The sequence below is a fragment of the Podarcis muralis genome, chromosome 6 (assembly GCF_964188315.1).
Source record: "Podarcis muralis chromosome 6, rPodMur119.hap1.1, whole genome shotgun sequence".
Taxonomy (NCBI): Eukaryota; Metazoa; Chordata; class Lepidosauria; order Squamata; family Lacertidae; genus Podarcis; species Podarcis muralis.
Genome location: NC_135660.1, coordinates 54,999,855 through 55,027,503, shown reverse-complemented (window position 1 = coordinate 55,027,503; position 27,649 = coordinate 54,999,855). Strand labels below are relative to the sequence as shown.

Here is a 27,649-nt window from a genome sequence, read left to right as displayed (position 1 = left end):
CGTAGCATGCCTCTAAACAGCGCAGATCCAAAGCCAGTTAAAACGATTTAAGCCAATTGGCACCTTAAGCGGAAAATCGGGCCGCTTTCAATGGATTTTTTTTTCCTAAATAAGGATGCAGTCCAATACAGACTTACCTGGGAGTAAGTCTCACTGAACTCAGCGGACGTTTCTTCCGAGTCTCCCTCTTTTTCACCTCAGCAACTACTAAGAGTTTTGGGAGATGTGCGTAGACTCGGGATGGTAGGACAGCGACCCAGGGAACATTTTTCGGGCGGAAGTGAGAAGGGAAGGGAAGTTCCCCTGACGTGAACAGAACCCCCATTACAAATAAAAACCATTAGGATCGGGACTGCCTGCCTCTGAGTTTTACCTGTGTAAATTCAGTAACTACAGCTGGATTTAGTAGTAATGGACTGTGTAGCCTGAACTTTTTTTTTTTTAAAAGGTGTGTGGAATATCGGTTCTTGATCGTTTGAGCCCATACAGAAATGGCTGTTTATTAAATATCCCTAAATGACAATGGTGATCTTAAATAGTCTGAAAGAAGTTTAAAACTTCCTGCATGTCTTTCTCCTGACTTTAATCCTGATCCTAACAGCAGGAGGAAGTAAACCCCACTCTTTTCAGTATGACCTATAAACAACGTGGAATGGCAGCGTTGTCAGCATGGCGAATATATCAATATTTCAGCTTTATTTTGATCAACGCTCCCCGTCTATTCTTGGATTTATTTCGCTGTGACATTAGCCACAGTTTTTGGACAGGAGCGCAGCTGGAGATGAATCGAGGTTTCCTGCGACCTCAACGAGAGAGAAGCCCCCATCGTTGCACGGATGAAACTTTCCTCTTTTTTCAAACTTCCAGCGAGAGGGGCCCAGAGGGCAGAACGCATCCAACTTTTCACACCTAAAACCCAAATACATGTATTTTATTTTATTTTTAGGGGCGGGGAGGTACGCCAACTGAAATACACAAGCAATCTGATCCAAGTTACCAACGATGTTTAAAATGCTTTATTTTCTTTTAAAAATATGTACAGATCTGAAATACACTATTATTATTATTATTTATTTCCCGCAGATATAATTAATACTCAGGGCAAAAAGGAACGGTGGGGGCGGGCGAGGGGAGACTCGAAAATGGCTGGCCACTCCAGCGCCCTGTTCTTATCCTACCTGCGCGCACACGCAGACAGAGCCGCGCGGTTCTTTCTAAAGGCGAGTTGATGTGTTGGGTTTCCTGTTCTGCTCGAGGTCGGGAAGTCACTTTGTTATTATGTCAGAAAAGGACACACTAAAGAAAATGGGTTGTGGAGGGGGCTGGAGGGAGAGAGGGCTGGAAGTGACACACTCTCTAGGGCCGTCTAGAAAACAAGCAGAACAAAACTAACCCAGAGAGGATTCCCATAAATAAAATGGCCTGGGGTCCCCCCCCCCTTTAAAAAAAATAATAATCATAATAATGAATACACATGGTGTATTTCTTAACAATGCAAGAAGCACATTTCTCCTTTCCTATGAATAACAGGCGGGCGGGTGAAGAAAAGGTCGTGGGTGGAGACGGCGGCGTCAGTTCAATAGTCGATCTTGTTGTAGAGATTATAAAGAGGTAAGGCCGACAAATTGCTGCCTGGGTAGTATAAGGGAGCCGGGAAGGCGATGGATCTGGGAACCGGCACTCTGAGGAGGGAGTTGTCTCTGAAAACCAGGGGCATCCCCACGAGAGTCTGGGCTGAGGCGTGGGCCATGTTGGCCGCCTCCAGTTCCGCCGAGAGTTGCCGTTTCCATTTGTTCCTGCGGTTCTGAAACCAGGTTTTCACCTGGGTCTCTGTCAGCTGCAAGCTGGAGGCCAGGCAGGCGCGCTCCGAGCTGCTCAGGTAGCGCTTCATGTCGAAAGTGGACTCCAGCTGGTAGACCTGGCTCCGCGAGAAAACCGTGCGCGTCTTCTTCTTGGCCGAGCTCGCCTGCCGCTCCGCGCCGTCCCGCTGCCGCTCCGACGAAGCCGGCGAGCCCGGCCCGAAGTGCTTCTCTTTCTCTTCCTTGAAGTCCGGCTGGGACGGAGAAAGGAAAGGCGGCGTCCGGTCGGAACTGATCGCCGAGCCGTTCCCCTTCTGGTTGCCTTGGAGGGAGAAATTAAAAAAAGGAAGGGGGGGTGGAGATGCCTTTCGGATCAGATTGGCATAGCCATGTGTCCCTCCCCACAAACACACACAGACACCACAACCCACCGACACCAATATACGAATCCCACCAAACACTAAACCCAGGGAGTCGATTACTGTTTGTTCCAGAGCTCCAGTTCTTCCATATCTTCCTAAGAAAATATTTATCATCATTCTATAAACGAATTGCAACTGGAATTTATGAAGTCCTTTCAAGGTCAGGCAAAAACTTCAATGCACCTCACAGGAGAGCAGTCCTCCTTCGCATCGGTGCTGCGCTCACGAGTAAGTCTGTTTCCAAGTGCAGCCTTTACAATCCAGTTCATTCTCGGTTATAATTCTAAAAGCGCAACTTCATACTCGCCACCTCAAAACTAAGCCCCGCTGAGTTTAATGGGATTTACTCCCAGGTAAGTTATTCTATTTAGGAGTGCAGCTTAAAGCTGCCACCGTATTCATACTTTCTTTTTTTGGGGGGTGGGGGGAGTTTCTGTAAGCGCCACCGAATTCAATCTGAATTCTTGGTCAACGCGGTGCAAGGGCGTGCCCGTGTTTTCAAATACGACCCTTTTCCTGCTGAATCGAGAGAACTTGACTTTTTATATCTTAACATTTCATAAATTATGTATTCGGGAATCCTGCGAAAAACCTCCGGCTTCTCTTGCCTTTTTGTTGGGGTGAGTGCGGGGGGGGGGAGAGATCACCGTTATCCATCATAATAAAGATGATCTCCCCAAAGACTGGACGGAAAAGGCATGATAAGATAATAACATGTCTCTTAAAAACGAAAGGGTCCCTTAATCTGTATGACATCCGAATTTAGCACGCACAAAAGGAAACAAATACAGATTTTAAAAACAACCAAAACAAATAGCATTGAGAGAGCTTGAAAACTGCACCCTATACATTCGCAGAAAAGCTCAAACCGCTGTTCGCCGGGCTTCCCGCAACCTATTCCATCCCTGATATCATCTAGGTTAATTTCGCCCCCTAAAAGCCCGGCGATCAGAAAGACTGCTGTTCAAATAAAACAGTGGTTACTTGCAAAGCTGTTTTTTTCAACACACACACACAACACGCGGCATTCTTCCTAATAACACGGTCCGCCAATATAATAAGATGCACCTACATATCATCCTTCCTAATTAGGAAGTAAAGGAGGTTTCGAATGGTTTTTCTTTTCTTTTCCTCCCCCTTGGTCCAGTACTTACTGAGACACGTGAAACTGATGGGTTGGTGGTGTTTGTGGCACGTTTCTTTAGGACCATGCGAGTCGGGGCAGAAGCAAGCGGGGTGTTTCCAGCTCTCATCCGGCTCCTCTTCTTCGGAGGATATGGAGAGGCTCCTCTTCCTGCTCGGCCAAGCGGAGGCGGAGGCTGCCTGCTTGGAGCTGGGCTCCCTGCCTCCTTCCGAGGTGCCGCTGCCTAGGATGGACTGGATGGTGAAACTGGAGAGCGGAGGTGCTGCGGGACAACACTTGCTCGGGTCTTCTTTGTTGCTCATCCTGGGCTCATAAGAAACAAGAGAACAGCTCTCGCTTTAGAGGCGCGCTGGGGACAGGGGGTCTCGTCGGAGGGTGCGGGGGCTGCCTGGGGGGCTTGGCTACCTCGCCTGCCTTTGGGGGGACCAGTTTGGGGGGGTGTTTTTGGCGTGCCTTGGCAGGTTTTCCCTGAGCTTGCCGAGCCTGAATGCATGCTCCTTTCTCTCTCAGATCTCTATTGATCTCCAGGCGGCGGGGTGGCGTGGCTTCATTTGCATGGAGGTTACATCCGCCTCGGCCAATCACAGGCAGCCAGGCTGCCCCGGAAAGTTTCAAAATTCTAGAACGCTGTCAGCCGCCGACTTTGCAGGGCCACCGAAACCGACGTGATCGGATTGCCCCTTCTCGTCGAAACAGACAAAAAGGAAGCGGACCACATTTATTATTATTATTATTATTATTATTATTATTATTATTATTATTATTATTATTATTATTAAACCCACGGTCTAGTCGGGGCTAAAAGTCCGCAGAGGTTTGATGTGTGTCCCAATCCACCCTTCCAGCGCTGGCCCTTATCATTTATAACCCTTTAGGGTAAATCGAAGTTGCCTCAGTTTGTTGTCTTAAATAACGAAATGAGGCTTTGGGATGATCACACCGTTTAGCAATCTGATATGGGCGTTTGATTCGCGCCAACATTTTGCCAAGGTGTTAAGTAGCTGACATTGCCTGTATAAAATAAGTCCTGAGATCGGAGGTTGGGTTCTGAAGCACACTTGAATAATCTGAAACCAGCAGGGTTGACTTTCAGAGCAAACGGGTCCTAAACTATTCCCAGTGGTTCAGGAAGGTGGCTAAGCAACTCTACCTTAGACGTCTCCTCTCCTACCAATAGGAGAGACAGAAGGGGGAAAGACGACATTCCTAGTATATGGCTAATTGGGCTAGTACACAATATGTGTTTCCTAAAACAAAGTATTCTCCTCATGCAACAGTCCTCAGAGATTATATATATATAATACACGCACACACGCCCCGCTGCACTTGTGTATTTGTGTTCTCCATTCATTTCCAGTCTGGCTCTGCAAGCATTTGGGGCTCAGGCGGAAGGCTAAGAGGCTTGGCATTAAACAGCTTATGGAAAGAGATCTGGTATTTAAACCAGAAGGGCAGCATTCTAGCAACGGATCCTTGGCGCTTTCATTATCTTCACTTTTTATCCCCCGCGCAGCCCCCGAAAAACCTTGTCTAGCAATGTCAATCGGGGAAGAAGAAGGGGGGGAGACACCCATGCATGGATGAAAGCCAATGTTTTCGCTTTGCTGTTTAAACCCTCAGCCCAACGGGACGGTCACTCATCTGCATCCCTTGGGAGAAGGGGGGGGCAGGAGGGTGGGGGGGGGACAGCCGGAGCCCCTGCTTTTCCACGGATGGGAGATTGCAAGCGAAATGAAAAGACTGCGCGCATTCAAGTTGTCTGGCGCCAAGCTGCCCAGGCAAGGAGCGCGCAGCAAAGCGGGCGGGGGCGCGCGGGGGGGGGGAGAGACTGCTTGCAATACAAGCTGAGAAATACCTTCCCATTCCCAAACTCATGCAGGTACATCCCTAATCTTCCCCATGGGATGTAATCCATCCCGATGGCGCAGGGTATATATAGATATATACGACGTATGTAACAATATGCAATTATTTAGGCTTTCTGAGAGGATTGACATAAATGCCTTCCAATGATTGTAATACAATCGCCCCGCTTCCTCTGGGCTTGTACAGCTTTGATCGCACTCAAAAAGTGGGTGGAGGGGTGGGGGAGGGGGAGGGAGAGAATCGTTCTCTCCAAAAGTTTTCAGAAACTTTCCTGGGGGGGGGGGCGGGCTGAGGAAAAAAACAGAAACGAAACGAGAGTCGTCCACTGTTTGCTGCTGGGACAGCCATCCAATCGCATTGGGAAGGCACGTGAAGGCAGGTGTCTTAATGAAAAGAGCACGTCCATAATGCAACATTTGCCTGTTTTAATGGTTTACGCAAGACGCCGCCGTGGAGCAAGAGCCGGTTGTCTGCTTCCCGTGCTTTATCTGCGTGAGATTCACCAGCTCAGGAGGAAGAAGCGAGCAAAAGCGATGTCAATGTTGCCAGTAGTTGAAAGGGCCATTTATATTTTCGGTGAAGCAGATCCAAAGCGGTTGGTTCCCGAATGTCCCAGCCACCGTCGACATCTTCGAACCGCTTATTCCTCAAGTTCCCTGCTTGGGGATTGTCAAACACAATGTGAAAACAGCACTGCCGTTCCTTTTTATTTTATTTGGAAAAGTGGGTCCTGCAACAAAGTGTTGCAAATGTATTCTCACCTCCGAAGGGCAAGTGCTTCTGTTCAGACTGGCAGCCAGCCAGCGGAGCCCTTCACCAGGAGGCCGTTTCAGTTCTCCCTATCTGAACCCATTTGCGCGCCCGCGTGCGTCTTTTCCTCCGTTTGCATCTGACTCAACATTTCGCGACTCCGGAACATGTTGAGACTTGTCGTTTTGAAGGGGGTACATCTTGCTGGGGGGGGGGGGCGCGGGGTTGAAGAAAAAACTATCTCCCGCAAGGCTGCCCCGGTTCCCCGAGCATGAGGGCACATCTCTGATTCTCAGTGTTCACTGTTGGCCCCTTTTGCCCTCGCCACCCGCGTTCGCTCTTAGAGGAAGTTTTGCTACTCTTTTGGAACGTACCAGGGCAGGGTGAGAAGGAAGGAAGATTACTGAGTTTGGTGTGGAACGTGATTTATAGTAGCCACGGATTCACTTAGGCAGGATTCGAACCGCATCACCTGCAACAGCGAAGCGGGGCAAATTTCGATCTGCTGAATTTTGAAACCGTGCTGCATAACAGAATGGGTTTTACAATGAGTAAATAATGAGCGCACGAACAGTTACTATTCACCGCATGAAATCCCCAAAGTTGGGGGAAAATGATATTCCCTTTCAAACAGGTTTACTGGATTGCACGCTGGGTCAGAAGGCGGAAGGTCTGGGTTCAAATCCCTCTCTGCATAAGCTTTGCATATTGGAAGCGATGACCAAGTTTTTTCAGTGCTCATTGTCTAAATAAGCGGTATTGGGGGTTATGGGCACACTCCAGACTGTGGAAGTCCTTGCTATCAATTCCAGCTGTGTGTGGGTTATTTATGATTACAGAGTGACGATAGGTCACTCTTCACATGCTCAAAGGCACTGTTTCAAGACTAGGCACTGTCAACAGATTTTGGGGATAATCTCAACATTTTACATTCATAAGTACTGCAGAAGGTCCATATTTATGGTTTATGTGCAATGTAAGATAGAATTACATTCAGGATGGTTTTACCTCTTCCGACTCCTAACGTTGCTCTGGGGTAGGATATCCTCCCACATTTCTCATTGGGTCATTGTTTGCGTTGGTGACTGGTGCGGTTATGATCCTGACATGTCCGACATATGCTGCTCCAGCCCTTTGGAGGCTCCATAATGATCTTTGGGACAACGTAGCCATGTCTACTCAGAAGCAAGTCCCACTGAACTTGAATGGGGCTTACTCCCAGGGGGCTAGGCTCGGCAATCCTCTCTAGACTCAGATCTGCGCCAGGGCTCAGTTCTGAAAAGGTGACGCAGCAACGAATGCAAGGGCGCCTCTGAGCGTGTGCAGTACGCCTTTTGCGTTGCAAGCCCGCGCTTAGCTGGGATCCGAGGAAGTGGAGAAGGGATCCCAGAGCGGAATTCGATTTCCAGCGGGACTGACTCCCACTCCACCGCTGCTGCCACTTCTGCTCTTACAAGATGAGTCCTGGAACAATGGACGCTGACGGTGCGTCAGTCCTCCGAGGTTCAAGACTAGGCTTCCGTCATAGTGTCCACCCCTCTTCTGCCCAGACCCAACTCGGAGAAAGGGAGAGAGCAGAGCCCTGGAAGCGTTTTTTGTGTGGCGTGGGAGATGAGACCTGAGAGTCAACGTCTTCCCCTCTCCTTCGGTCCTCTTTCAGGTCTGGGTTCCCCCTCTTCCCCCCGATGGTCTTTCTTAATGGGCTGATTATCCCCTTCCTCTCTCTCCCCCAAAATACATAATGAGAGATAAAAGCAAGATTCCGATCAATACAGACAAATGTCAAGACGTTTCCAAATGACATTTTCATTAACTCCCAGCCCCCGTGTTAGGCCTCGGCATATTGAATCAAGTGCTTATAAAATAATTAGGGATAGCGAGATGACGAGCGAGCCGCGGCACGATCATTCACTCCCCTTAACTACTTTGGATAGACTCATTAAGGGGCTAATTGATTAGGGAAAGTGGCCCGGCTCCTCCCCTCCTCGTGCGGGGCAGGTGCTGTCCTGGTTTACCGCATTAACCTTTTCAGTGCTTTTCAACAGGCTCCAGACACATTACAAATGGTCAGCTTTAATCATGATGTCAGCTCATTAACCCGGAAAGACCCCGCACTGAAACACAATGTAAGGAATCGTCCTTCACTCAGCTCCGCAGCCGGCCCAGGCTGCTCCCTCCAAAGCCTGCCCGGAGAGAAGGGGCCGGAGAGAGAGAGAGAGAGAGAGAGAGAGAGAGAGAGAGAGAGAGAGAGAGAGATATGGAGCCGCTTCTCTCCAGCTCCTTTGCAGAACGAGCCTCCCGGTTTTGTGACATCACACTATCTTAGGCCATCGATCCGGAATAATTTACCAACCTGCATGCCTTATCCGCTGTCACTAAACGCGCGTTATGTAGACAGATGCGTAAAGTGGGAGACCTTTCTATGGACAATATCACCCTTTACAGCCATTCTCTGGATTAAAGGTTGCCACGTTGTACACTCTCTCTCTCTCTCTCTCTCTCTCTCTCTCTCTCTCACCCACACCCACACCCACGCACCCACACCCACACCCACACCCACACACACAAAAGCCTATAAAGCTGTATAATAGGTAGCAGTTTTACAGGTGAAGCTCCCACCTACTTAACGTGCCTGCAATCCTAAACCAGGATTGCTCAGCAGTAAGACCCATTGAATACAGTAGGACTTTATTCTGAGTAAACATGCATAGACTTTGCGCTGTACATTTCAGCCTCCCTTGCTGCTCTTAAAGGCATAGAAACCCAGCCAGGAAAAAAAATTGGCAAGTCTTTGCTGGCTTATAAATATAACTGGGTGGATAGCAGGATTTGCTCTAATTGTGAGTTTCCCAATGTGAGGGAGGACTAAAGTGTACTTGGGCACATCTACCACTAACCCTCCTGTTCCAGAACCAGATTTGATAAGGAGCAAATAATTAAAAGGTCTGAATAGTCAATAATCACCCACTGGGCCTTTTGCTGGCAGTCACCTATACAGATTAGAATCTCCACTGGATTTAAGGAGCAGAGGGATATGCCATTATTTACCTTGCCTGCAAGCAAAGAGAGAAATAGGACCTGGAAGACTAGTGGCACCTAACAGGGCTAGTTCAGTAGTAACTCAAGGGCCTTAAGGAAGAAGTAAGTGATCTGGGGCATGTGTCTTGAGGCAGCAGATGGAATATCCCTTTCCAACCCAAACCGGTGCAAAAACTGAGTTGTCAGCCTTAAACCAAAAGAGATTCTACCAGCTGCTCTTGTCCCTCTGCCCTGAGACAGATTGCTATCCTGCACAGATTGTTAATAGCTATGTTCTCAGATTTTTCTTTGAAAATGTGCTAGGATGATTCTGCTCTCTTAGTAGCGTGTTTGGATGCTGAAGTTCTCAATGCAATCCTGTGCAGACTTACACAAGAGTAAATCCCACTGGATACTGAATTCAAGGTACTGATGTTGACTTATAAAGACCATAGCGACTTTGTGCCCAAAGACTTCAAAGAGTGTGTCTTCATGCTAACTGGGGCCCTCAGCTCTGCAAAAGAAGATTTTCTCATGGCATCGCTGACGAGTGTTGGCCTGGTGGCTGGAGTTGGGGCTATCTTCGTGGTGGTCCATGTTTGTGGAACTCCCTTCCCTTAGAAGCGTGTCAACCATCGTCATTGTGAAGTGCTTGCCATCAGTTCCAGACACATTTATTTATTCCACCAGGCATTTGAGGCAGGTGGATATTTCTACTGGGGCACATGTACTCATGGTTACTGCTGTATGATGAGTTACAAATTTGGGTCCAAAAACATGTGTTCTTGAAGTCTGATAGTGTTTCTTGCTTGCCTAGATAGAGGCTTAATTAGGTGTGAAAATGTGTAGAATCCAGCCAACTCATTGTTCCATCTACTTTGCCTCTGGACCCACTTACTCCTAGACTGTGGTCCTCAGGCTGAAAGAGTTTCCCTACCTGTGTTCTACATGTTTTAACAAATGTTTCTTTAATCATGCTTTGAACCCATTTACTTGAGAAACAAGTAAGATTGACAAACCCATAATTTTCTAGGGTGGGTATTTGTCCAACATATTTTGCAATAAAGACTAATGTAGATAACTATCGTGCCTTGCAATCTCCCTGTACTTCTTAAGTGACCCTTTCACGCCTTTGTCATATAATGGTCCTACCTTATCTGGTTTCCTATTACTAATGTAAAAAAGAAAAGGGGTGGGAAGCTCATTTGTAAGGGGCAGTATCCATTACACTTATTCCATCAGTGCAAGGATTTACATTTGCAAAACAGAACTTCCTCCCACTCACATGCCCCACACACTCCCCAAATCTGCTCCAGAGGATTAGGAGAACCCCAAAAACAGAATAAGGGAGCATGCAGGAGAGCAAAAAAAAAAAAACCCCAGTGTGCAAGCATGAATCCTTGCACTGACGGAACAAGTTCCTTTGCACAGCACTGGCTATAACTCATTATGTTTGGCGACATCCATCTCATTTTTTGTTCTGCAGGCTCTCTGTTTATGTGTGTACAGTAAGCCCACAACATGCACAGGGGTTACAATTTGGGGATGACGCCTAAAACCATAACTGTGTATAGTCCAAAGACACTGGAGGCAGTGGAATGTGGAATCACCAAAATCCTTTTCTCTGGGTGCCCACCCCCTTTTTACTTTAAAACAAAAACAACAAAAAACAGAAAACCAAGTGTGTAAAGCTGAAGGGGCACAAGTTAAATAAGTGTAGGCTTACTACATTATCTTATTATTGAGAGCTTGTGCTCCTTCCAATTCTTCTCATCTGGGAAAAAATTCCCTTTTTTAAAAAAGAAAACCTTCTTGCCTCTCAACATTTCCATGGCCCTCCTTATTAACAGCACTGACATCCTAATGATCTTAGGTTGCCATCCTATGCACATTTATCTGGGAGTAAGTCCTATTGATGTCCCAGGGGTTGAGAACACATGTATAGGATTGCACTTTTAGTCTGTGCTATACATTGTGCCTGAGCTTCTGTTTTAGTGGTTTTAAATAACCTTCAAGCTTCCTGAAGGGATTTGACCCTGCTGACCCTCCCTTTCAAATTCCTTTTAATGAATCCCCTCATTTCCTCTTTTGAAATTAAATGTGACTGTGTTGGACTTTGTGGGCAAGTTTCCACTCCTGTATATGTTGCATTTAATAGCACTGTGGTCACCGTTCCCAAATGGCTTGACAATACTTCCATCAAATCCTGGAAACCACTCAGGATTCGCTTCTTTCTTCATCATAACCCAATTATTCATTTCCCTAGTTAATGTGAGGGTAGATGAAATCACTCATTAGTACAATTTTTCCCCACCTCTGGTTGCCTTCTTGGTTTCTTTCTTAAATTTCAAGATAACCCTTAGAGTAGATAGCCCCTTATTACACGTTTAGGCCTAGTATTTTCCCCACCAACATGGTTCTCTGGTGGGGGTCAGTGGCGTAGCGTGGGGGGTGCAGGGGGGGCCGGCCGCACCGGGCGCAACATCTGGGGTTAGGGCAAATCCACGGGTTAGGGGGCGCAAATTACTTGCCTTGCCCCGGGTGCTGACAACCCACGCTATGCCACTGGTGGGGGTGAAAGTTCCTCAAGATTATTTCTAGCTTGTTAAGAGTCTATGCTAGGTTCAAGAACCTATTTGGGCTTGTGAGCACATCTGCAAACTGGAGACATTGTCTTGGGCTAAACACACACTTGCAAACACACAGCAAACAAGCACCCACCACAAGCAACCCTGATTGACTACAACAGAATACTTGTTTCAAGCCTATTTTCAGCAGGGGAAGGGGACTCTGTTAGCAGCACAGAAGGCCACTGTGGGTGCACGTGTACCCACAGGCATAACATTGTGGATTCTTGCTCTAGCCTCTATTTGAACTTTAAGGCAACAGCACCTCCAACATATTCTTCCCTTTCCTTTCCATAGGAGCCAATTCCTAGGGGTCAAGGCTGAGCCCTCACAAAAGTTGATGGGCATTGCCATTCAAATAGTGTCCATACACCGTGTTATGAGATTGATTATGCAGGGCAGGGCTTACTGCCCCCCAATATTTTATTCAAGTTGAACCCCTGTTTCTTTCTATATATGCTGCATCAGAATACAATGATAGCCCACTGATTTCCAGTTCTGCGCCATTTTTCTGATATGTGCATGTTCTGTTGGGAGGAGTCATTATTCAATAGCAAAGCACATACTCGCTCTACAATGCAGAACACTATCCGATTCAATCCCCAGAGTTCCCAGTTCCAGAATTTCTGAGAAAAGGAAAGACCTTCTCCTGAAGCCATAGAAAGCTATCCTATGAGAAAAGTCCTCAGTTCCAGACTGCCTTTGGCCTCTGCTGCCTGGGAGGAAAAGTTGGCACCTCTGAAAATTGAGGGGGTGAGGTGTATTTTCATAGTTCAGTGATACAGACCATAATCAGCACACAGGAAGTCTCAGGGTCACTTCATGCCCTATCCCAACCAAGATTATTCTGTTCAGGGCCAGGCTACCATTAGGTAGATGGAACGGCTTCAGACAGTTGGTTTTCAATGTCATGAAAGGGCAGCAAATTGTTAATTATGTATTATTGGTATGTTTACTGCCAGGGAACAGGAGAGATGTGTCTGGGATTTTCTGTCTGAGAGGCTGTAACAAACTTTATCTTCTGATATAGATCAACAGTGTCTTCTGATCAGACCACTCCTCTGGTCTGCAACAGACAGATTTCCTGTCTTTTATTTCCCAATAAGGTTTCCAAGGTTGTTGTTGTTTTTTAATGGGCCAGCTAGTCAGAACTGTCTCTAGCCCTTTTGTAATGTAAGCTCAGGGTCATTAGGGCAGCGCAGTTAGCCTTTAAATAAATTTTTGACAGGCCCAGATATCACAAAACAGCCTCCCTCTCTCAGAGGCAGGCCGCTTCTGGTCTCTACTTTTCATATACAAGTGAAGCTTTGTTTTTATCATTTTGCCCTGCTGATTTAGAACCATGTCTTCCGCAATGAACTCTGCACATGCTCTGAATTACAAGTCTGGGGAAGCACATAAAATTCAAGCTAGCTAAGTTAGATTGGCTTTTTGATTTCATTTAAAGTCTCTGTGTGTGATTTGTTGCCTTCCTGTTCCTTTTTTATTCCTGTTTTCCCTTTCCCCCAATAAAAATCTTTTAAAAAATATACTTCAACATTTGGCTTCCTTGGCTTTAAAAGCAATTCTCTGGTATTTCTCACTAGGATCTTCCCCACATGATAGACTGCACAGGGGTTAAGCTACCCCTTATGTTCTAAGGGCATTTCACAAGGTTTTGCTCAGGCCTGTGTGCTTTGGGCTTAGTGGAAATAAATCCAAAGCCCCTCTCTTTATTTTTTCCTGGAGCTGGGCTGAAAAGAGAAGTCCTTGGCAGAAGGCCTCAGAAGCTTCCTAAACAGCTGAACATACCAGACTTTTCCTACTGGTGGCCCCCCTTTTATATAACGTCTTCCCCCATACATACTTTTGATACGCTGCCTTAAGTCAGGTTGAATGTCCTGACACATTCAAGCCCTTAGGGTATGTTAGAAGGGTTCAGCCTAACTGGTAGAACTCTATCAATTTTTTTTTTTGGGGGGGGACAACCCTTATATCAAAGCAGGGTCCACCAGAATGGCTCCCTGTTTCTTGGTGCACCTCCTCCAGCCAGTGCTGCGTGGAATTCTGTCTTCTTCCTCCTCCTTGGTCCTATAACACCTTTAGATTTCAAAAGGGACATATTTTTTTCTGCGACATGATGCCTCTCCATCTTCTTCGCAACAACCCAAATCTCCTGTTTGTCAATAGATTTGCATCTAGTTTGCCAGCCACCAGGCTGGTTTGCAGAAGCTAATCTAGGAATTTCTTTTCTGGTACAGATCTGCAGCTTGTATTTTCCCTCCATATCTCTCTGGTACCCTAGATCTATGACAATAATAAGCTAGATAGGGTGAGGAACCTTTGGCTAACAGGCCAATCTGCAGGTGAGCAGAGGGCTCAATCCTGCTTGGTGCTGCTAGCGAAGCATGTTCTTTCCACCCTCACCTCAAGGTCAACATTTACAGATGGCGAGACCACCCATGATCAGTCTGGTTGGATGAATGGTTTGACTCAGTGCAAAGCAGTGAGACTCCTGATCCACCTACCTCAGTACTGTCAGCATGGAGAGGCAGTGGCGTTCCAGGCAGCGGCCTCTCTGGGCCCTGCTTTGTGATGCTAAGGATTGAACCCAGGACCACTTGTATGCAATGTGTGTGCTCTGTCACTGAGCAGCAAACAGCTGGTATTATCTCACCCTGTGCAGGTGTCAGTGGAGTCTCGTCCATTCTATTCCACAATCTGGTGGGTGGGTGGGGGAGTTGTAGAGTAAGCTGGGGGTGGGCCTAATGTTCTCCCATAGATCTGGAAGTGTATAGGGCCCTGTGTTAACAGTCCTCTTGCAGTTTTAAGACTACCTGATTCAGGCTGCAATCCTAGTCATATTGCAGAGCGATCCTCATTGAATTCAGTGCAATGGTCCATGTGCAATTATTGTGGCATGAATTCGCACTAGAAATTGCGACAGCAGGGAGCCCTTTTGGAACAAGGTGGAACATTTAAATGATATACAGTCGTACCTTGGTTGTCGAATGCCCTGGAACTCATACGTTTTGGGGCTCCCGAATGCTGCAAACCCAGAAGTGACTGTTCCAATTTGCGAACGTTCTTCCGCAGCTTTTGATTCACTGCAGGAGCTTCCTGCAGCCAATCAGAAGCCGTGATTTGGTTTTCAAACGTTTTGGAAGTCAAATGGACTTTTGGACAGATTCCATTCGACTTCCAATATCTAAGTGTCCACTGTTTCTTTGCAGAGGAGGAGGAGGGTAGGGAGAGAACCAGAACAAGTGGAGGGTGCACAACTTTTCTCTTTTCGCAGCTGTGGCATCAGGGATCCCTTCTGAACCAGATGTTTTCCACAATTACAGGTACTAAGTGTAAAACAGTGGTGCCTAAGTGTCCACAAGACTTTTGCAAGGGAGGAGGATGGGGAGAAAACCTGAACTTCGACATGCCTCCTTGACCTCCAATTGGCCACACCCCTGTCAGACATTACTGCAATCAAACCAGCAGTTCATGTTTTGCCGATAGGCACATGAAGGGGCTGTGAGTCACAGAGCTTTCCTATAAAATTTGCTAGAGAGAACTCTGTGAGATCACTTCTTTGGTCTGCCTTGGCAGGAAGCTGTAACTACTGCCTGGACAGTCTCTTCTTTCTTCATCATGCTTCCAAGCTGACCATACGTGCGTGTCTGAGTTCTGCAGTTCAGACACCATATCTGAGCTAACATTTTGTGCTTTTGTAACTTACATAGTAGTTATAAACCTGTCTTCATTTTGCTACTGGAATTGCTGCTTCAGTTACATATGTAAGTAAATGCTGCTTTTATTTCTTCACAACACAATATGTGTGTGATTGTTGTTTTTAAAGAGGGGGAAAAGGAAAATCCAGTTTGCCTTAAAGCATCCTGGATTATTGCTTATGCAGGGTTCAAACTGCAGAGGATGGTACTTTGTTGATCTCATTCACATGAGCAAGGAAAGATAAATAATATATCCGATCCTAGTGTCTAAATCCACTCCTACAAATGTGACTTCTTAGTAGCCTCACTAGAAGAAGAAGAAGAGTTTGGATTTGATATCCCACCTTTCACTCCTCTTCAGGAGTCTCAAAGCGGCTAACATTCTCCTTTCCCTTCCTCCCCCACAACAAACACTCTGTGAGGTGAGTGGGGCTGAGAGACTTCAGAGAAGTGTGACTAGCCCAAGGTCACCCAGCAGCTGCATGTGGAGGTCTATGGGACATCAGCCACCACTGGGACTCCTGTGGATCCAGAAAAGGAAAGGGGCAGATGCTGGTAGACCCTCCCTCCCTCCATTTCTAGGGATGTGTTTCTTTACACTAGACTTTCCCATTCAGCTGAAGCTGAGCATAATGACCTAGAACCCATAACTTTTTTAGGCTGTGAGGAACAGCTGCAAGCTCAAGAGACTGCAAGCCTGATACTCACTACTTGCTGGTGCTTGCTTCTGCACAAACCTGGCTCTGACTGCCCTGCAAAAGTCTCTCCTTACCAGAAGATCAGACCCTTCTCTTAATCCTACCACCCTCCCAGGCACACTTGGTGGGGATGCAGGACATGGCCTTCTTGGTGGCTGCTCCCAGACTTTGGAATTCCCTTCCTAGAGAAATGGACTGGCTCCCTCCTTGTTGCCCTTCAACTTGTAGGTGAAGACTTTCTCATTCCAACATGCTTTTGGGAACTGACAGCTTTTGATGAAAAGGCCTGGTGACATGCTGCTTTTTATTGTAATTGTATAGTTTTAATTATTGTTTTCAGTGGTTCTTATTTTTATCTGTAAGCCACATTCAGTCTTGTCAGGGAAAAGGGTAGTAAGTAAGTAAGTAAGTAAGTAAGTAAATAAATAAATAAATAAGGCAAGCAGGCAGGCAGGCAGGCCTGGGAGGGGGCCAGCCAGTCCATTGGCTCCTTCTGATTTGCTGAGTTAAAGTGAGGCATATGCTCCTGCAGGTCAGGAAAAGCCCTGGGTGAAATGGTGATATATTGGGCCTGGCGAAGAGGTGGAGGAGAATTTACAACCAGGGCAGACAGGGCGTGAAATCTGCCCTGTCAGAGCTAAATGGGTGCATTTTATACACACCCGTTTCGGCCTAAAGTTGTTAAATGGCCACATCTGTCAGGAAGGGGGAGGCGGGAAGAAAGGAGAGAGGGAACGGCAGATATTACAATTGAAGAGGCTTTTGTTGACGTCCCTGAACGGACACCTAGAAAGCCTCATCTTCACCCAACAACCATTTTACTATATGGATTTTTAATTTTTTTGCTTTGTTTTGTTTTGGGGGTCGCCTTTGCTTCCCACCCCCAGAGCGGAAGCATCTCCTGCAGCCTTTTGACGAGGACTCTCCACTGATCAATAGCAGGAGCCAAAGCCATAGAAGCAAGATGATGACACTGAGGCTTATGGCTCTGTGAATTGTGATTTCCCTGGAGGCCCGAGTGCCTCCTTCTTTCCCTCAGCTCTGGGGCAGCAGTGGCTAGGGGCTCCTGAGCAGAGGGGTTCCGGGGCTCATGCTTGTCTGCTTAATGGTCAAAAGTCTGTCTGCACCCAAACAGTGGGGCTGGGGGGCTGGGGAGGGTGTTCAGGATGAGCACAAGGATTTATTTCACACATTACGGAACTTAGCCTTGGGGGGGGGGGACATTCCCTGGTGGGCTGGGAGACTTCTTCCCCCTGCCTTTGTCTTGTAGTAGCACATGGCTTCCCCCAAAGAATCATGGGAATGGTAGTTTACCCCTCACAGAACTACAGCTCCCAGCACCCTTAACAAACTGCAGGCCCCATTCTTGTAGGGATGTGCACAGAAACTAGGAGATATTATAATTCCTTACATACGTTTGTGAATTTAGCAAAGTACACCCCTTTTGCGACTACAGCCTTTTTGACGAAGCTGTCCAGAATGTGTGGGTACAGCCTCGATTTTCCTGGTGTTTTTATCCCCCTCAAAACAATCATAGAACAAAAACAGTCTTCTCAGAATAAAATAGAGTTTCCTCACAGTTCACATACAGTAGCAATCTGGAGGGGGGCTTAGGTTGCAGTTACGTGTGGGTGGGTGATGGAGTCTGAATCTTTTGACCTCAAACTCAACAAGTCACTCCAACTCTGTAGCGATGCAGTAGATGCATGATGGTGGTTAGCAAGCAAGATGGACTAAGAGATAGAGATGGGGACATAACCAGCCCTTTTATAAAAATTATGCCCATCTCTACCTGGCCGCACTCAGGGGGAGGTGGCTCCTGCAGGGCTGACAGGAAGTCCTCTCTATTGCACCTACATTTTGCTGAGTGCCCATTCTAGCCAGCAGGAAATGTTGGACTTGGCTGCTCTTTCAGGATACCCCACAATTCTAGGTGCAAAGTTGTGTGCCTCAAATGTATGGCGTGCTGCATTTCCCAGAATCCTTTCCTGGTTTGGTTGTTTGGTCTCCCTCTCAGGTCTGAAGAAGGCACAGGATGCTACAGGCATGCTAAAACTAAACGCAACGGGGCCGTGGGGGCAAATCTTTAGGGCAGACGTCCAGGGACCAGGGTCCCACTCAGCAGAGCGAGCAAGAGCGCCCCCTAACGCAGCATCGCTGACTTACCATATTTTAAAGTAAGGGAGTATAATGCGCATTACATACTAATTGAAGCGTGTGTGTGTGTTCTATAAGACTATTAATGGCCGAACAGCACCATAGCCTAGAATGAAAAGGAGCTCTAGAACGTTAAAGGCCGGTTGTTGTCTGAGTCCCCCACCCGCATCTAACTTAAGCCTTAAATGGACCCCTTTTCCAGTTCTTAAAACGCACACACATGCACACTAAACAGGAAGCAACTAGCAAAGGAAGAACACCCCCCCCCCCAAGGCAGAAGGGGACACTTAGGAGTCGAGATCTGCAGATTAGACGCAGGTTCAGTTCTTCAAGTGGCCCCGAGCAAGCTTTCAAAGGTTCCCTAATAAAAATTGATCTCCCCAGCTTTTGCGGCGCTTGGAAAATAGGCTTGTTGAGAGCCTGTAATATCGGGAGCAGGTCCCCCCCCCCTTTGAAATGACAGATGAAGTCATAAACAAGTTTGATCTCCGAATCAAGCTTCGATAAATATTAAACACAGTCTCTCCCCCCCCCGCGCCCCTCTTTTTGCCACGTGTGGATTATGATATATGGAGCGTCCAAACTTTAAAATAAGGAAATACCAGAGAAAATGATCTCAATAAATTTTCTAAGTATAAACGTTGATTATGTTTCGATTTTCATTCAAGAGGCTATGCTGCCCGTTTTTTGGTGCAAATGACATCTCGCAATAGGCTTGTGCGGGGAGCGAGGGGGGGAGAGGGATGGGTGAAGCGAGGAAGGCTCCCTATTTTGAAAAGAGAGAGGTAGGCGGGGGGGGGGAGAGAGGGAGAGAGAGCGAAAACAGGAGAGCGAGCAGGAGGGGGAAGAGGGAGAGGGAGAGGGAGAGGGAGGGAGGGAGAGAGAGAGAGAGAGAGAGAGAGAGAGAGAGAGAGAGAGAGAGAGAGAGAGCGCCTTAGCGGTGTACAATTTATGTAATCTGTGGCTAGAAAATGAATTGTGTAATTTATTGGAAAACAGAAAAGTCAGGCAGATTGGATCAGCATAGCCTATCCGAGGCTCCCCTATCCATCAAGTTCCAATTAACAACCTAACCAGAGAGCTTTAATGTGTTTCCAATCTAGTGGCCTGATAGACTCATCAATTCCTCGGGGAGAAATTAAGAAAATCGACCGCCCCTTGGCGTTGTAGTGTCATTCCTTTCTGCAACTATATGTCAAATTAAAAACACAATTAAAATTTAAACTGTTTCAATCAGAGGGTGCCCCGCAACCTATGTTTCACTTAATAGAACTTTGATGAAAATCTGATGCTTCCACTCCATCATGAAAGCGACTCGAGTTTAGGAGAGCGAGAGATCCCTCAGATTTATTTTAAATAGGAGGCTGGAGCAGAGACCAGGCGACCCAACCTGAGCGATATAAGCGAGCAGAGGACGACACAGCGCACAGCGACGCTGGCGAAGCGCGCCCTCGCTTATTTGCCCCCTCCCACTCGTGATCCTGCCATTTTCGACTGTGGATTACCTAAACCCGTAATAACGACGCTGCGCGGGTGCGCTCCCAGTTGTAGCTGGACTAGCTCACGTCCTCCCTGACCATTGGTCATGCTGGTTGGAACCAATGAGAGTTGGAGCCCGTACAACAGAGGGCCACGCTTTCCCATCCCTAAGCTACAGCGAGACACTTTGAATCGGATCAGGGATGACAACTTGCATAAAATATTTGGGGGGGGGGCAGGTAAGCCCCGCTCGCATTATTGCTCACATGACGCGGCACACGCACACTACCTGAATGGCAATGTGTAAGTGCGTAAACCGACTACGCAGTGTTGTATTGACCTTCCTATATAAGGCTGAATCTAATACAGATTTACTAAACCCCGTTGAGTTCAATGGGGATTAGTTCGGAGCAGAAATGGATAGGATAGCACTGCTGCGCAACAGACCCAAAAGCAAGCTATGACTGTCTCCATCCGCCTTTTTCCAGCTTTTCAGTCCAGTTATCTTTTATCAACAATCCACATGAAATCGACAATACTCTGCTTCCCTAAACTCGATTTTTCTTGAGGGGCAAGGAGCAGAGGTTCAAGTTTGGCCAGATGCAAAAGAATCTGGGTTGAGACAAACAGGCGATCCAGTCATTTCTCGTCATATACGGTGCCCAAATGCTATCACAAAGATGGGGGGGGGGGGGAGAGGGCTTTTGTACTTTTAATAGCTACACCTGCTGAAATTCCCTCTTCTACACAACTATTAAAGGTGTAGGAGCCCCTGTCTTGTTTTGCGTCTGGCCACTTTCAGCCATTCTCATGGAGACAACCTTTAGTCTGGGCCAAAGAACAGACAGATCGCCTGTTTGGGGGACGATCATTTTAAAAGCATCGCTCGGATCCAAAGGTCTTTTTATTACAACGCCCTCAGCACTTAAACCATTTTTTCCCTCCCGCACGGCTTCCACAGCTTCTATTCCAGTCCTATTAACATTCACATTTTAAGATCCATAATTAATGGAGCCATCGATTAATCGCCCCTATTTTCAGTTTCATCCCCATTTTTCTCCTCCGACCTCCCCCCCCCCCCTCCGCACTCGTCTCAATGAGGTTAAAAGCACAGAAATAGAGGGAGCGGTTTCTGTTGGGGACAAAGGGGAATTGCCAGAGATGGATCGGGAAGAAGCTGGACTGAGTCGCACCACTCAGGGAGGGAAGAATTTGAAACCTCCCCGCACCACCTTAAAGGGACACGTTTCTATTTGGCATCATCCCCAAAGGTTTGCCAAGCCCCAGTCAAGCAAGACATCTATGCGTGCCTCTTCATAGCATCTATTCCAGACGAGGTCTTTTCAAAAGCCAGCTGAGAGCTTGCCTGGAGAGCCGGGTTCGAGGATCCAGAGAGCAGCAGAACTAAAAAGGGTCGTTTCTTTTCCTCGCACTTTTCCTGCTTTCTGCTCAAATTAGCCACATTATCCGATGCGGCGCCCTCCCCATATATTATTGGACTACAATTCCCACCATCCCTGACCATTGAGCAGCATTGGGAGAGCGCCGCGTTAGCTACCTCTGCAATAGCCCAGTTGGTTAGAGTGTGGCGCTGATAATGCCAAAGTTATGGATTTGATCCCCTATGGGTACATATTCCTGCATTGCATGGGGGTTGGACTAGTTCAGTGTTTCCCAGATTTGGGTCTCCAGTTGTTGATTTTTTTGTACTACAACGCCCATCATCCCTTGCCAGCAAGACCAATGGTCAGGGATGATGGGAACTGTAGTCCAAAAGCAGCTGGAGACTCAGGTTTGGGAAACCGTGAACTAGAATAATCCACGGGGTCCCTTTCCAACTCTATAAATCTGTTACTAGGCTGATAGACCGTGGCTGCCTATAGTCTCCCAGAGGCCATTCTTCTGTACTTCTATTAAAGTGGCAGGAATTCTGCCCTCGTTTGCGTCTGGACACCCTAACAATAAATCCCACGCCATAGGCCTGGGATAGACATCCTGCAGATGCTGTTGGACCCTAACTCCCAATCAGCATGGGCAATAGTCAGGGATGATGGGAGATGTAGTCCAGCAACATCTGCAAGCCAGGCAGCACGTTGGCTACCCTTACCATATGCTATAACCCTATCTAGACACTTATTTGGTGATATTTACTTCGGAATAAACATGCGTAGGGGTGCACTGCTCACTATTAATTCGTGAAAAGGGTACTTTCCTCTGTCTTCCCGGACAACCTGTCATTTCGTTTAAGCGAGGATTGGGCCATAGATCCGTGGGAAAGCATCAGCTTTATACGCAAAAGATCTGTCTCTGGCATTCCCAGATATGGCTGGGACAACTTTCAGTCTGCAATCCTGGAGAGCAGCTACCAGTCATCTTAGACCAGGGATGGAGAACCTATGCGGCTCCCCGCTTACTTTCTTTGCTGTACTCCAATTCCCCTCACCCCTTGCTATTGCTGGGGTTGATGGGAGCTGAGTCCAAAGCCCTGGGTTCCACCCCTTGGTGTAGACGTGATGGGGGGGGGGCGGGGAACCGTCTTCAACTCGAGGGTCCCATTCTGTCTCAGGCAGCGTCTCAGGGGCCACATGTTGGTGGCGGCAGCCGTAGCTATAAGTAAAAGTGACTCTTTTCAGTAGGCTGTTTTCGTGCCACGTAAAACCCAGAGATCGCTACCCTCCCCGTCTCTCCTCCTAGGCAGCCAAGAGGCACAATCGCAGTTGAAAGCAACATCTCATGGCCTGGGGAGAGTTCTGGAGGGCCTCATTCGCCTCGGTGCCTGGGATTCCCCACTAGATTGATCTGACTGGACACAAGGCCTTCTCCTTTGTTCCCGTTCACACCATTCATAACCTTACATTTATTGGGGTTGCACTATTATTATGTGTCCTTACCCAACAGTAGATCCCACTGAATATAGGAAAAGCATAGGCTCGCAAGGCCTCCCCAAGGCACGGAAGGCGCTCTACTCCAGGCGCTTGGAAAGGTCAGTTGCTCTGTTCTGTGCTTTGGATATACAGTGGTACCTCAGGTTACATACGCTTCAGGTTACAGACGCTTCAGGTTACAGACGCTTCAGGTTACAGACTCCGCTAACCCAGAAATAGTACCTCGGGTTAAGAACTTTGCTTCAGGATGAGAACAGAAATTGTGCTCGGGTGGCGCAGCAGCAGCGGGAGGCCCCATTAGCTAAAGTGGCGCTTCAGGTTAAGAACAGTTTCAGGTTAAGAAGGGACCTCCGGAACGAATTAAGTTCTTAACCCGAGGTACCACTGTACTTTTTCCCCCGAGAGGAGGCGACCACAACCCTACACTATTTCTCAGAGATCAGGCTTATATCATGGCCTCGCCTTCGACCTAGAGATGCTTGCAGGGACCAAGCACTTTCGTGCCCGCTGCAGAATTCTGCCTGACTCGAAAACCCACGCGCTTTTACGCCGACAGAAGTGTCAGAAAAGCTGCCTCCCCACCCACCAAATTATGAAGAACAAAACGCAAGCCTGGTTCATCTGGCTCTGATCTTAAAGTGATCTTAAAGTGGCCAGGAGCGAGAGAAGACCATCGTTTTCATATTGGAGGTGACAGAAACCCATTCCTTCATCTTGTCTTTGGAAACAGAAAATCTATGCACCCTTCCCGTCCCAAGCACTCGATGTGTGGCAATCGGTGCTTCCGATGTCAGGTCTATATGCTTTGAATCAGAGGTTTGGGTTTCCGTCGTGCGCTTCTGGTGAGATGCCAGCTCCACTTTCGAATGGATTTCGTTTCCAAACAAGAAGCGCCTTTACGCATTTTACGCATTGCTCGTTACGAGAATGTCTGTTGTAATTACGCACATTTCAAACCGGCTTCCAGATTGCTCAGGGCAGCGGCTCCTCTCCCCCACCCCTTTTATTTTTGATTGGTTCAAGGTCATCCAATGAGGTTCGTGACTGAATGGGGATTTGAACTTCTGGCCTCCCTGCTTTAACCACTGCACTACTTTGCTCTTAATTCAGAGATGTGCGTTTTATACTGCGATCTTGGGGGCGAGGCGGGGAGAGAAGGTGTCATAATTCTGAATGCTGCCCCACTTTCTTTAACGCTCCCTGCATTTACTAAACTAGCACATTAGTGAGTGGTCTGCCAAACCCTTCTCTTTGATGAACTAGTTTTCTACTAGTTTTCTCTCCAGGAAGCAACAAAAAATATAACCCCCCCCCCACCATTTGTTATCTAAAGGTGTACAGATCACAACTCAGGAACTCTAATTCACTGCCACTTTATTCTGCATAACTAGTTGAGCAGCCTAAGATCAGAGGATGACAAACAGATCCAAAACACCTCACGCTGTAGTCAGGCTCACGCCTCTCAATGGAATTTCCAAGTAGGCCAACTCCAGATTAAGAATTGCAGCCAAATCCAGAGCCACGGCATCAAGAGGGATTTTGCCATTACCATCTCTACACTGTTGCAGAACTTACATTTCATCTTAAAAGGAGTGAGGGCATTCTTCTTTGCATTGGGCCAACACCATGCAAACTCAGGAGTTCAAAGGAATTTGTGTCTTTGCCGGAATTAACTAAGGGAGACAAAAGTTGTAGACGCCTGCCAGAATCACTGAAAACTCCTTATTAAATACATTATTGAAAACTGGTGTCTAGCCACATTTATTTAAATAAATGGTATTTGGTTAGTCTGATTCAAGAAACAAACACTTTCTGGAGAAGGAGAGGAAGAAGACCCAACTAATGCGGTTGCAAACAGCTGCCAAGCCGTTGATCCCACTGAAATCAATGGGACTGGGGTATCCAAGTGGCGCCCTCCAGACAGGTGTGCCAACTTGAATAAAATGAGGGGGGCAGGTAAGCCCCAACCCTGCATGGTGCGCACACACCATTTGAATAGCAATCTCCACCAACTTTTGGGGTCAAGCACCCTCAAATATTTTATTGGGCAGTGGGGCTGAAAGGACCTTGGCCCCTAGGAATTGGCTCCTATGCCTCCAGATATTGCTGGACTCCAACTCCCACCGTGCCTAACCACCAGCCATGCTGGTTGGGGTTGATGGGAGTTGTAATCCACAACACTTGGAAGGCATTGAAAGTGTTAGCACACAACTCAACTTGCTTAGGGATTTGCATGGGGTTGAAGCAGACAGAAAAAGGAGCCTCCAAATTTCTAAACTGTCTCATTGTCTTTTGATCTCTGCGCTGACCTTTTCTTTGATGGTAGAATGATATTCTCAGGTTGCAGCTATCTCTTCCTGCCTCCTTCACATTTTCTCTTGAACCCTCTTGGAGAGAGGTCATATTTTGATGTATCTCTGCCTTGTGCAAGGAGCAAGGTGGCTCCCTTGCACCTCCCAACTTAATTAGTTAGAACTGGAACTCCTTTCTATACAACTTGTATTTTCTGTAATAAGCTTAAGTTTTCATGTTTGTCCACACCAGGTGTCTCTGTGTGCTATTGCAGCCACTTTCCCCAGCAAAGGGTTCAGCTCACTTTGCAAAGTAAAACAACAGAGGGCCCCACATTGGCTACCCCTGTCATAGGGTTTCATCCTTATTCATACCCCCTAATCTTAGGAGGGACCATAAAAGTCACCTAGCTCAACCCCCTGCTTAAAATGCAGGATCTGCAATGCAGCCGGCAACTATGGTATCCCTGACAAACAGCCACCCAGCCTCTGCTTAAAATCCTCCAGTGAAGAAGAGCTAACAAGCTGACCAGATTTAAGAGAGAGAGAAGGGGGTCCGCAGGCATCAGTAGATGAAACTTTTCACAGTGCGGGGGATCAACACAAGCAAAGTAGAACTCTCCCTGCTTAACACTCCCAAGCCCTAAGAGGGTGGGAAACCTTCTTCAAGTCAAACCCTTCAAGTTATGGCTTCAAGAATGGCTATAGGGTGATAATGCGTAACTGATCCACCATAAGCATTCTCAAATATGCTTCCTGTGCATTATGGATCTGGCTATTAGAAGTTAAGCCTCCATTCTATTCAACTTGACATATTCACTGTTTTCGATTAGAACTAGAGGACCTGACTGCTCCACTTGCTGCAAGGGTTGGGGCAGCTGTGGCACTCCAGAGGTTGCTGAACTCCCAACTCCCATCATCCCCAGCTCTTGTAGCCAATGGCTAGGGATGATGGGAACTGCAGTCCGGCAACCTCTGAATGGCCACAAGTCCCCCACCTCTGGCTTACTTTAAGATCAATGATGAAGTTCTTTTCAATCTCCCTCCAGCAACCTCATGATTCAACAACAACAACATTAGCAGTGGTTTTAGAGTAAAAAAATAAAATAGATTCAAGTCTTCATTTTCTGCCCTCAAAGCAGGTAAGTCCCTTCAGTTTTACAGATAGAGGGGCAAAAATGACAGATAAGGAGAAATGACACCTTTCTCTCTTTCCCCTTGGCTCCCACAATAAATCTTTGAATGAAATGCCGGATGGGGCACACCCCAATGCAAACCCAAAACTCTAATCACTGGAACACACTGCATGTGCTGTATTGGGAGAATTTTGCTAAAATGCAGCAGTTAATAGCCCAGCCTTGTGTTACCTTTACTCCAAAATGAGTCCTCCTGAGTTCAATGGGGCCTATTCTTGTAGAACTTCAGCCTTAGTAGAGCAAGGGAAGTAATATGGGACAAGGACTACAGTCAAGGGTAGGCAACGAATTCTATGATTAAGGACACCCAACAGTGTAATCCTAAACAGGCTTGCTAGGGAGTAAGCTTCAGAGTGCTTCACAAGACTAAACAAACTTAGATCTGCATTTCAGGTGTCCCTGTAATGACTGTTCTCTAGGTGGGCAGAAATGTGGAGCTACTGAAAGATCTCTGGGTGATTTGAAATAGATAAGTGAGGATTCCTCAGGGGCAATTATTTAAACAATGGCAGCAACCAAATGCTATCTCCTCCCTAAATAACCCAGCTGAAATGAAGAGGGGGAGAGAGGATTAGAGTGTGGAAGGTCTGGGGCACTATTCGGTTTTTACACTCAGAATCCTTTTCTGGGTTCAGAATTCTTTCAATCTAAGGGAATGACTTTTGCGCCAGGCTCCGGTGGGTGGATTTCATGATTCTATTTTAAAGCGAAACCACAACCCAAAGCAGATCCCGCCAAGCCTGAAGTCTGCTCAGCCCTGCTCTGGGCTCTGAAGCTCATGCCTGCCCCACCTCAGAGCTCTGCCACGGTACGCCTATATATCCTGCGCCCTCCCCACCCCACCCCGCTGCTCATTGCCAAGTTAGCAAGGATGTAAGGGGAGAAAAGGAGGGTTGCTTAATCAGATTGAGCCCTGAAAGGATAATTTGCCTGTTTGCGAGCATCCCAAGGTCATCAACACTGACGAAAAGAGCACACAGGAACAATAGATTCATTTGAAACAATATTTTACAGACGTTTGGCGATCAATATGAGCTGCTGTATTATGCCAGGCCAATCTGTTAATGCTCTTAATGGGCTTCTCATTCCGTTTGCACACACTATGCTAAGTCGATAGAGCAAAGTGATTGTTACAGAGACACTTGCAGCAGATTCCGGGGCGGAGGGAGGCAGGCGGAGGTTGAGGGAGGAACCCACCCCCGTTTTGAATTTCCAGCAGATTATTATTATTTTTTACTCCCCTCTCCGATCTCACAGTATGCATAGCTAGGTTTATTTGGCCAACTTTCTTTCCTTTTTCAAACTGATCCTACCTTCTCCCCTCTCCGCCCAGCGTCCTTCTCGCGTTACTTTCCGGGTCCAAGGACGAGGTAGAAACTTTTTTTAAAAAAGGTACGTGTAAAATACCCCTTCCCCACAGAGCAAGATGTTTCAATCGAATTACCTCTTTCAATTCTTCTGCTAAACTCTACAGAGCTGCTGGCTGCTGGAGGCGGCGTGTGCTCTGCGTTTTAATCTCCGCCAAGTCTGCTGAATTCTTCCCCCGCCAGATCTGACGTCCCGAGGAAGTTTTATATCTTGGTGCCTGCTGTTGCCTATACACAGCAAGCCTCTAT

At 47.2% G+C, this 27,649-nt stretch overlaps 1 protein-coding gene across 2 annotated transcripts; it reads right to left on the bottom strand.

Moving 5' to 3' along the window:
* Positions 1 to 998: 998 nt before the first annotated feature.
* HMX2 (H6 family homeobox 2) lies at positions 999 to 27,649 on the bottom strand. Of its 2 annotated transcripts, none has more exons than XM_028730015.2 (3): positions 27,478 to 27,649; positions 3,376 to 3,673; positions 999 to 2,121 (listed from the first exon to the last, which is right to left on the bottom strand). In XM_028730015.2, the coding sequence occupies exons 2-3, from the start codon at positions 3,665 to 3,667 to the stop codon at positions 1,577 to 1,579; spliced, it is 837 nt and encodes a 278-aa protein (XP_028585848.2). In that variant the 5' UTR covers positions 3,668 to 3,673; positions 27,478 to 27,649; the 3' UTR covers positions 999 to 1,576. The 2 variants fall into 2 exon arrangements, with proteins under 2 accessions (XP_028585848.2, XP_028585849.2); XM_028730016.2 differs by having other exon boundaries at positions 3,376 to 3,668.